The sequence below is a fragment of the Limulus polyphemus genome, unplaced genomic scaffold, assembly GCF_000517525.1.
Source record: "Limulus polyphemus unplaced genomic scaffold, Limulus_polyphemus-2.1.2 Scaffold6435, whole genome shotgun sequence".
Lineage (NCBI taxonomy): Eukaryota > Metazoa > Arthropoda > Merostomata > Xiphosura > Limulidae > Limulus > Limulus polyphemus.
Genome location: NW_013672045.1, coordinates 1 through 10832, shown reverse-complemented (window position 1 = coordinate 10832; position 10832 = coordinate 1). Strand labels below are relative to the sequence as shown.

At 35.0% G+C, this 10832-nt stretch overlaps 1 protein-coding gene across 2 annotated transcripts in view; it reads left to right on the top strand.

Annotated features, from left to right (window-relative positions):
* LOC106473716 (mediator of RNA polymerase II transcription subunit 26-like) overlaps positions 1–4562 on the top strand; it is a 31785-nt gene extending 27223 nt beyond the window's left edge. For both annotated transcript variants that reach the window (XM_013934395.2, XM_022402114.1), the window contains exon 3: positions 1733–4562. In XM_013934395.2, coding sequence (XP_013789849.1) covers positions 1733–3397 — 1665 coding nt within the window. In that variant the 3' untranslated portion in view covers positions 3398–4562. The remainder of the gene's footprint in view (positions 1–1732) is intronic.
* Positions 4563–10832: the final 6270 nt, after the last annotated feature.

Genomic DNA, 10832 nt, shown 5'->3' with positions numbered 1-10832 from the left:
GTGCATATGTAATGATGAAAAAACTAGCTTGTTATATCTAACTCTAAGAATACAGTAAGTATACTGCCCACTGCATCTTTAATATAATTCATTGATTGTAAACACCATTTATTTCTGTTGCCCCCACCTGCCTTTAAAGCTGCCACAGTTAATTAAGTTATGCATATGTAATGATGAGAAAACTAGCTTGTTATATCTAACTCTAAGAATACAGTAAGTATACTGCCCACTGCATCTTTAATATAATTCATTGATTGTAAGCACCATTTGTTTCATAAACATGTTCTGTTTGGAGAGACAAAAACTGAAACAATGAATAATGCTTAATTCTTGAAATGCTATTTAAACTTCAATCAGATGATACAGAGTAGTGACCTGTAGAATAATGAACTAATCTGTATTTTTTCTTTGTTGTTTGATTATGATCTTAGATTTCCAGCGGTCACTGCTTTGCTGTAATTACACCCCTTTTATGAGAATTATTACATGTAAAATGATTTAGATAATGTCTTTTGTAAAAACCTGTGTACCAGTAACTAACAGTTATCTGACATTATGTTAAACTAGCATCCACATCTAACTTCTGCAACCTTTATGGCTCCATTTCTTGACCCCCCCCCCCCCTTTGAGCACACATACACTTTTCTGAATTCAGTGAGGAGAGAAAAAAAAATTTGATCCCCTAAAAAATGTAACTCTCATTTTGATCAAAATAATTCTTTATAATAGAACAAATGTTTATAAATAAAACATTGTAACAAAACGTACTCTGTAAATTAAAATTAAAGCTTATGTATAATAAACGTCAGTGATTGTGCTTCAGTAACGTATGTGTTGTGTTGAAACAAAAAACTATAAAGCAATCTCGTATGTATGCACTTAATTTTTATTGTACATTTGAATGTGTGACATAATGCTTAGTATTAGATGCTATATCTTTTTTGGAAATATGCTATTTTCTCTATTGGAAAAATATCTTCAAGTCTGTAAAGCTTTTAACTGCTCATCTTATTTCAAGCTTTTAAGTTCATTGCTGAATAACCCTATAACATTTATAATTTTATGTCCCATAAAAAGTTAACTGAAAAGGCAGGAAAAATAATGTTTGTTTTGTTTCTTGGAGTTTGTAATGATTAATGGCTCAGTACTGGTTGCTTAGCCTTCAATGTTGAGTAACAATTTTGGTATTATTGTAAGACTTAAGATTGAGTAACAATTTTAGTATTATTGTATATTTTTAAGATTGAGTAACAATTTTAGTATTATTGTAAGACTTAAGGTTGAGTAACAATTTTAGTATTATTGTAAGATTTTTAAGATTGAGTAACAATTTTAGTATTATTGTAAGACTTAAGGTTGAGTAACAATTTTAGTATTATTGTATATTTTTAAGGTTGAGTAACAATTTTAGTATTATTGTATATTTTTAAGATTGAGTAACAATTTTAGTATTATTGTAAGACTTTTACGGTTTAATTTGTGTTTTTCATTTGTAGATGGAATCATGTTTAAAAATACTTTTGTTCCTACCTACAAAATAATTTGTATCTAATTTTGTATTCAGAGCTATACTCTGCATGTTTTTACCAATGACAGTGAATAATTACTTTTAGCGACATCTCTATTTTCATTTTATGTATAGTTGCTGAGGTTGTATTAAACCAATATATATAATACTATATACCAAAAATAAAAAGCTTTCCTAATTTATTTCATTTTCAATTTATTCTAGCAAACAAGACTGGGAAAGTATGTGAACGAACTTCGAAAAAAGACTTCAAATGAACAGCTTGCAAGGAGAGCGAAGGCACTGATTAAGTCTTGGTTAAAACTTTTAAATCAGTCGGCTAATGTGGCATCTGTTGAGAACAGAATAGCGGGTACACCACCAATTAGAAAACCATTGGGTCCTGGTCCAGGGTCTGGACATATACCAGGCCCTGGGCCTGGTGGAGGTCCTAAAAGTCCAGCATTACTTAACTCGTATACAACTCTTCCATTGGTATCATCTTGCTTTAAACAGATCAGTCCGGCTTTACAGCACATGTGTGCTGATAGTCCACTTTGCTCTAGTGGATCCAATAGTCCTGTCTTGTCCATCAGGCAGCACACTTCCCACACACTTTCAAACTACACTCCAGTATCAAAACGATCTCGTGTTTCCAGTAATGGTAATGGAGGTCAGCTCTTGTCACCCAGTACTGTTAATCGCAATGGGAGTGTTATATCACCTTCATTTAACCAAGTTTTCAAACCTGTTAGTCCTGCGTTGTTAGCTATTCATAATACAACATCATGCAGGGCAAGTTTAACAAACAAATCTTCTGTCACTGTAGCTTGTCCAAGACCTCAGAGTCCTGTATTTGGGGGAAAATGCCTGCTTAGTCCATATCTGACAAGTATACCGGCAACTTCTCCGTGTGTCCTAGTGAGTCCTTCTCATTGTGATCTAGATGTAGCCAAAACCAATGCTGCAAACAAAAGATTTAGGAAAGATGATTCTCATATAGATAAAGAAAAAAGTATTTTGGCAGAATGTGCAAGCTGCTCTAGTGATAAAACTGTCTTATCTAATGGTCTGGATTCTTCTTCAGAACCTGCCTGGACCTTCTCCCACAGTAGACAGTCTCCTTTCGAAAGCTTTAAATCATGCAGGGTCACATCTGGTTCTTGTTCACTACCTGAAAAACCCACAGTAAATAATGAATTGGTAAAAATTCCAATAAAAAAAGGAAAACAGAGCAAGAAGTCAGAAAATAGAGACATTTTGAAAGAAAAGTTTTTTGCTGCAGCATCATCTAGTTCTAAGTTATCTAAAGTCAAAACTCATCAACAGTTAATGGAGGAATTCCAAGCTAAAAAAGGAGTCGCATTGCCCAGTAAGCTTATTAGTAAAAGTGTAAGTGATAGTGCATGTGATTTTGGAAATTCCAATAACTTTCCAGATAAAGCTTTGTTTGGCTGTGATGCTGAAACTTGGCAAACTAAGTCAGAACTCATGGCCAGGTTTTTAAAATCATCCATGAATTCGGAAGGAGAAACAAGAATTAACAGTAGTGCTTCTTACCCTAAGTCTGATGTGGAATCTCCTGTATCTTGTCAGAAACCTTTCACTCAGATGTGTGACCCAGTGGACATGGAAATACATAATATCTTGTCATCATTGCCTGTTCTAGAACCAGATAATATAATATGGAGTGAAGATGATTGTAGTGTTAAAGAAAGTGAACCTGTAACGAAAGAGTGTGTAGATCGTCTTTTATTAGAACAGTGGAATAGTGTTAATGGAAATTATGACCACAACAGCAGGTGGAGAGATTGGAAAGATGTGGTTACAGCAGAGTCATATAATAGTGACTTGTTACATATATTGCCTTATGTAAATATTGACTGGTGAATAGGATCTTATAAAGGAATTAAGTAAATTTTTCTAAAGATTATGCTTCTATAAATAAAGGAATGAGGTGATAGGATGATAGTCTAAATTTTCAATCCTGTAATAAAAGAAAAAAAACTAAAATGTACAGTGTTAAAGTCATGTTATCTTATGGTTACCACCTGTTCCTGAAAAATATAACTTCATGGTTCTTAGTAGACTTTGAAAATATTGTGCCTGTGATGTTCTTGTGTTCAGAAGTGACCTTGTGAACCAACTAATGTATTATTGGTCCACCATAGCTTTAAAAAACCTTTATTTAGAAATTATCAAATGTATAAAATTACATATTAAAAATTCACTTCAGTGCAAAGAAATTTTAAATATTTCATCCTTTACTTGTAAAATGTTTGAGTATAAAAACATATGATGTAGGATATAAATTAATTCATTGAAAAACCTGAGTTCAATTTGCATATATTTGATTTGATCACTTTATAGAAAAAAAACAACATAGTCATTTCTTCTTTTTTGTATATGAAAAAAAATTGTATTTTTTGCCTAATTTTAAGACTTTAAGAGCAAAATTAAAATTTTTATTTTGAATTATATTATACATAATTTCGAGTATTTTAGTTTGATTTCAGGTTTGGTGGTAGTTGGCATTCAGTAAAATCCCAGTCATGTAAATGCTAATGATGCTTTACACTATAACAGGTAACTTTAAGTATTTAGATTATAAGAAAAGTCTTTGTTGTCACATTTTACACACTTTTTTAGTCTTTTGTATATCCTGTTATTGATTAATATGTGTTTGTTAAAGAAATGACAGTATTTTTCAGTGACATTATTTCAAATCATAAATGTCATTAAAGTTACTTTTCAAGTCTTGAAAAAAATTCTTGTTCAGGATAATTTTTTTTTCTGATGTTAATTCAGTATATTTTTTTTCTCCATTAATGTATCGCTTACACCTTTTTAATTAGGTTCATTTCTAATTTGATATTTGTTGCACAATTAACACTATGTGACAAGCAGATACTGAGTGACTGTTCTCGGATTATGTGACAGAGAGATAAGGAGTATAAACTTATGACCATTGTCTTTGAATTTTGTGTGGACCAATTAAGAAAAATTCTACTTATTTGAGAAGGTAATGAATAAAATTACATATCATTTTACTGTGTTTTCTATTATCTTGAAATTATTGGAGTTACAGCTATCTTTGTGGCTTGTTAACAAATTCTACATGGGAAATGACATTGAAAGAAAAGTTAGACGAGAAACAACGGTTTCTTGTGCAGCATGTATAAAAACCATATCACTTGAAGATGTAGTTTTAAAAACTAGACCATAAGGAATAGTAGCATCTATAACATCATATTACTCTGAAAATGCAGGTATAATGAACAGATGCTAATATCTTTTGTAACTTAGTGCTTGTGAAGCTGAACTTAAATTCCAAAACTGTAGGTTCACCTTCTTTTGGGCAAATTTTTACCTTGAGCACAAGGAACAGAGTTATGAAACTAACATATAGTCCATCAAGAATGATGGGGCAAGTACTACCACCCTCACCCCATAATATACCCTAACCTCACGTTTCATAGCTAACTGAAAAAATTAGATTTTACAAAATCAAACTTGACCAACAAAGTGGCAGAAAAGGTCGGTCAAGGCAGTCAAACATCAGTAAATTCCTTTGTGAGCTAATCAAAATTAAGATAATTCATGAAAGGAACTTGTGCCCTATTCAGAGAATAATTAATGGTATAAATTAGTAAGATTAACAACTACTAATATATAAAAAAAGCCAGTGCGTTTTGGTTACACTACCTTTGAACAATGGCATTTATGTCATGTTGCTTAGCAACAAAAGTATATCCAAATGTTGTTAATCTGTGTACTGGAAGTATAAAATGAAATGTGTAGACAACAAAACTGGAAAAATTTGTTGATTTCTTAATTTAGTCTCCATTTATTAAAAAGGTTTGTTTATTAAAAACTGTGATATAACAGAAAATAGCTTAATTCAGAAAGGGTTTAAGTTTAAAATTTAATCAATATTTTTACTTTCATGATAAATTTTATTCACTTGGCTCTAGGCTAGGTAATCCCACACTACCTCTTCATTCTAGGTTTATTGTACCAATACTTACTACACTTATAAGGTTTCATGGCACGGCCTCTTTGCTCCCCGTCACTAAAATCGTAAAGGGCTAACAGTAATCAAACTATTCTATCTGGATATATGCATTTTAACTTTTATGATGACTCCTATTTTGATAAATCAAGCGTGACATGACATGCACTGGCCTTTATATAGATTAGATGTTTTATTGTAGTAAATTAATGATATTGGTGTATATGTATTCTGATAGTAAAAAAATGTGTGTGGGCAAGGAAATTACAAAGTGTAGAATAGAACTTTCAAGCTGAAGCAATCACCAAAGTAAAATAAAATAAGTTTTAATGAAAACAAAAATGGTGTATCAAACAACAGCCCTTTGTTTAGAAGGAAAAGGATATTCAAAAAAATGCATGACTCAGTGGCTTGCTAAGATAGAACAAAGAAAAGAATGAAACAATTTTTTAGAGCTAAACATACCTTTATGTAGGCATTGCAAATGTGTGTCATCGACTAACCAAGATAAATAATTTGCCAGTACACTTGTTTTAATTTCACAGTGTTTAACCTTTTTGTTTTCTTCCCCTTTGGTGTATGTGCAGCTCACACTGAAGTGTATATTTTGCTTCTGATGATCAAGATCAGAAGCCCATTTGATATTTCTTAAACAGGAATGAACCACTACTCATTAGAACCAGATTTTATGGTGTCTACTCGGTTGAACCCCAGGGGCAGAGACTAATCTGGGATTTAAATCCTTTCTCATATCCACTCGGGGTTGGGTACTTTGGGACATTTTCTCACCTCAACTGAATTCAGCCTACATTCTTTGCCTGTGAACCACGGCATACCTGGTCACCAGGTTTTACACTTCTTGTTCTCTCCCTGTATGAGAGGTTATTTTCCTTTTGGAGACTGGTTTTACCAGACCACCTCATTCTTTTGGGGCGGGCCCTCATGTATAAACTTCAGTGGACCTTACAGACCCAAGATTTTCTTTCTTGGAGCACTTTGTCTTCTTATGAGCTTCTCCTGAAGGAATTGTCACAGTCATTGGGCCTTAGCTGTACTACATCATTCATTCCATTACCACCTGTCACAGTCATTGGGCCTTAGCTGTACTACTTCATTCATTCCATTACCACCTGTCACAGTCATTGGACCTTAGCTGTACTACTTCATTCATTCCATTACCACCTGTCACAGTCATTGGACCTTAGCTGTACTACAAGCCCATTAAAGTCATTGTCTTCCTGGTATTTGTACTATCTTTCTCTCCTGATTTGTTTCCTCCTACTTCTATGTTTACTATCACTCTGATGTCTTTCCTTCACATTATTTTCCCACCATCTTCCACTGCATTTATATTTTCTTCTCCCTGGGCTGATCCTTTTTCCCTTGGACTTCAACTGCTCAGAAGGTACACTGTACTTCTCTCCTATTTTCTTTCCTTCCATTTCTTGCCAATTCAATCATTCACGCCCAGTTCGACTCCTGTGTCCTGTTGGATGTGACTTATCATGGATCTCACCCTTTAAGGGCCTCCATTTTCATCTGTCCTGTATACTGGAACCTTTATTTTTCCATAGACCTCTTTCCTTCCTCCCTTATAGAGTGGGTCCATTAACCTCTCTGTTGACATGTTCACCCCAGGATGTAAATTCTTATAGACTATTTCCCTTTTCTTTGCATTTGATTCATTATCTTTTTCATTTTCTTATATTTCTTTGACAGCTCTTGGACAATCTCCTCCAGGTGGTCGTGTTAACGCTCTCCATGCATTAATCTCTATATCTTCTGGCTGTTTTATCTCTTGATGGTTTTTTGGCTTTCACGGGTTGCCATTCTTAATCACTCCGTCATCTTTGAGAAGAATGTGTACTATTTCTTTTTCAGAACCCCTCTTTCATTACATAGGATTCCACCATGTAGCTTGAACTAGAACAAGGATACCAATATGGTGAGAAGTGGGATGGTTGTGACACGATTAGTGTTGTAAGATTAACTCCTTATATAAATCAAATACTTCACTCATGCAGCTTGAGTCTGTTTAGTATAATTGAGGTGAGCATACACTAAATAACTGCCCTTCTCGTGCACATAGAATCTATTCTGATACCCGTTCAGTTGAGTCGAGGTCAACACACTATACCAACCCTTATTCTCTGGCTAATGTGCCCCTCTCGTGCAGATGGTAAAAGTCTTATGAAGTCTGACTGTAGAGTTGAGGCGAGCATTGTGATGCATCTAACATCTCCTGCAGCTGATGTTAGTCCCATAGAGTCCAACAGTTGAGGTGAGCATACAAAGTGCAGTCTTTATGTGTCCCAACCACACTAAACATATTGGCTGTCAGGCAACTTGTATGCAAGTTCACCAAAGGTCATGTTCTAATTCCACCTGTCACTACAACACAAATTTGGCTTCTATGCCTATTCCCTTTTCCTATATGGACAAAGAGTATACCATGAATGAAACGAGATGTGGTCTCTCAGAGGCTTGCCCATTTGGAGCCCTTGCTATTGGGTGTCACACCCCATGGGCATCTTTTCGATGCCATTCTGAAGGGTGTTCATCTAGGTAAATTTTACACTAGTCCCTTCACTATATCAATGTGAGATTCTAGCTAATCTATGTGAGGAGGTGAGTCTCAGAAGTTAACATTTTCCGTACTTGAAAATGTATTTCCATTAGATACTTGCCTCTTCACATATTCTCCCCACTTCCAGTGTACATATTGTTACGACAGCAGAAGTCACGTGACGTTGGTAACACGTAATGAATATCTAGAAGGTTCGCAAGAAACGCTAGTGCGTGCTATGCACGTGTTTGTGTTACAACAGCGGAAGTCAAGTGACGCTGTTAGCACGTGATGAGTGTCTAGAAGATTCTCGAAGAGACTATGCGGACGCTATTATCGTATATAAGTGCGCTAGACAAAGAAGAGTGGGGGACCAAGGACAGCAGTTACCGTCAGTGGGAACCGAGGATAGCAGATACAGAGATCCAGACTATAGTTGCTGACAGGTGGAGATAGAGACGGACAATTGAGTCAAGCGCAGTAGTAAAGTGAGTTAATTGTTGTGAATTATAGCGTTTGTGGAAATTAAGTGTATTGCAAAGTTTTATTGAGGAAGAATAAACTAGTTTTATTTATGAAAGGACTTGTATCGCAGAAAAATTAACAAACGAACATACAGAAACGTAACAATATTCTTACTTGCCTCATCAAGGAATGAAGATTCACAAGTGCAAATACATAGGAGGGGAGTTAGTGCACATGGAGGTGTGTTGCCCTACTGTTGGTGGATGGCTTTTGTCGCATGATGACATCCTCATTCAGTGCTATAATTCACGTGAAATTAGGTGGGAATCGCCTCAAGGCTAGTGACATGCAAATCTCTCTGACAGATGTGCTGAGGAAGATAAAACTAAAATATTAAGAAAGGAAACTATCTAAAATGTTACAGGACTCCAGAGAAATTCCTGAACACTGTTAATATGGTCCTTATATTTCCAAAGAGAAGGGCTAAGAATGACCAGAATTATTGTAGGCTAATTAATATAATATGTATTTTTAACAATATGTTACAATATATCGTCAAAAGTAATTTTGAAAGCTTGTTACTCATCTCTCCACAGAACAATTAGCTAGCATCTCGTTACCACTACCAAAAGGTTTTTTGTGCATGTAACAAGCTGTTGAAAGATTTCTCACCCTTGCATATGTGCTAGTCTATGTTGCTAAGTGTCATCAGGCTATACCTCTCCACCAATAGAAAGGTTACACAACACCTTATGCAGTATTCCCCTAGTACATTTTATGTAAACCACATATTTGCATTAGCACTACAGAGTTGAGATATGTTCATTTTTCTTGCGTCTTTTATCATCGAACAAGGGATTTTTTTATTCTGTCTGAACTTTGAATTGAACTTTTTCTATTAAAGTTTCTAATAAGAATAATATTAAATTGATTTTATTTCTTTGAAAGAAAGAAGATTAAAATATATAATAATAATTTTAATTAATTTAGACTTGTGGATTTAGATATAAATTATTGTATTCATGTTCCTGGAGGTACTCTGACAGCAGGTGATGTTATCACTATTGTACATCAACTAGGCGTTTCTGTACTACGTCTTTCATCTTAGATCTGTGACACCTGCTTCTGTTCAGGTTTTAGGCAGATCAGCTGTTTTGCTTAAAACCTGATCCTTCCAACACAGTGGTCTTTTCATCCTCTGGAGTTTGTGTACATTCATTCCCACTTTAGAAGTCCTCTTATCAATACCTTTGCAACTCCCCTAAATACCAAGCTTCTAATATTTTGGATATCATTCCCAGACTTATTGCTGCGTTATTGTAATGTTATGAACCAGAATTGGTCAAGCTTCTTCATTTATGCCTATCCTCCTATTTCACTTATTCTTAGTACTGGGGAGGAGGCGTGTGTGTGTGTAATTGAACTGAGTATTGTTGAAGTCGAGCACGTGAGATGTTCGTTGAGAATTATAGCGTTTGTTATAGCGCGACTGTTGAAATTAAGTGTATCGCAAAGTTATATTCAGAAAAAATAAACCAGTTTTATTTAAGAAAGGACTTGTGTCGCTAAAGTTTCGTCGGAAAGAATTTACGGAAAATTAACTAACGAACGGAGACGTAACAAATTGGTGTCAGAAGTGGGATAAAAAAATTGAAACGAGAGGCGGAAAATCAAACTACAGCTTAGCAGATTTGATGGCAGCCATACAAGAACAGCAAAAGAAACAAGAAGAGAAATTACAGCAGTTGTTGGAGGAAAAAGAAAAGAAACAAGAAGAGAGACAACAGCAGTTGCAAGGAAACCTGCAACAGTGACAGCTCGAACAACAAAATAAACAAGAAGAGAGATTACAGCAGTTGTTAGAGGAAAAAGAAAAGAAACAAGAAGAGAGACTACAGCAGTTGTTGGAGGAGAAAGAAAATAAACAACCTCTAACAACTGCTGTAATTTCTCTTCCTTCTTGTTTATTTTCTTTCTAACGAGAAAAGAAACAGGAAGTGAGACTACAACAGTGGCAAGAAGTACAAATGGAAAACATTAGTAAATTTAAAAGCGAATTAGATACGTTAAAGGACGACTTTTTGTCTTTTACACAAGGAGGATACATTGACCATTGATTTAATCAGCCCCAGACAATGGCAAGCCCCTTACAGAGCCCTCAGCTAAACCCTAATGCAGACATATTCAGTCCCGTTAGAAGTCACATCCCAGATATGAATGTCAGTACTAGGAGCAATCCAGTGCGAAGGAAGCGACAGGAATACGATGGGAAGGCACCGTGG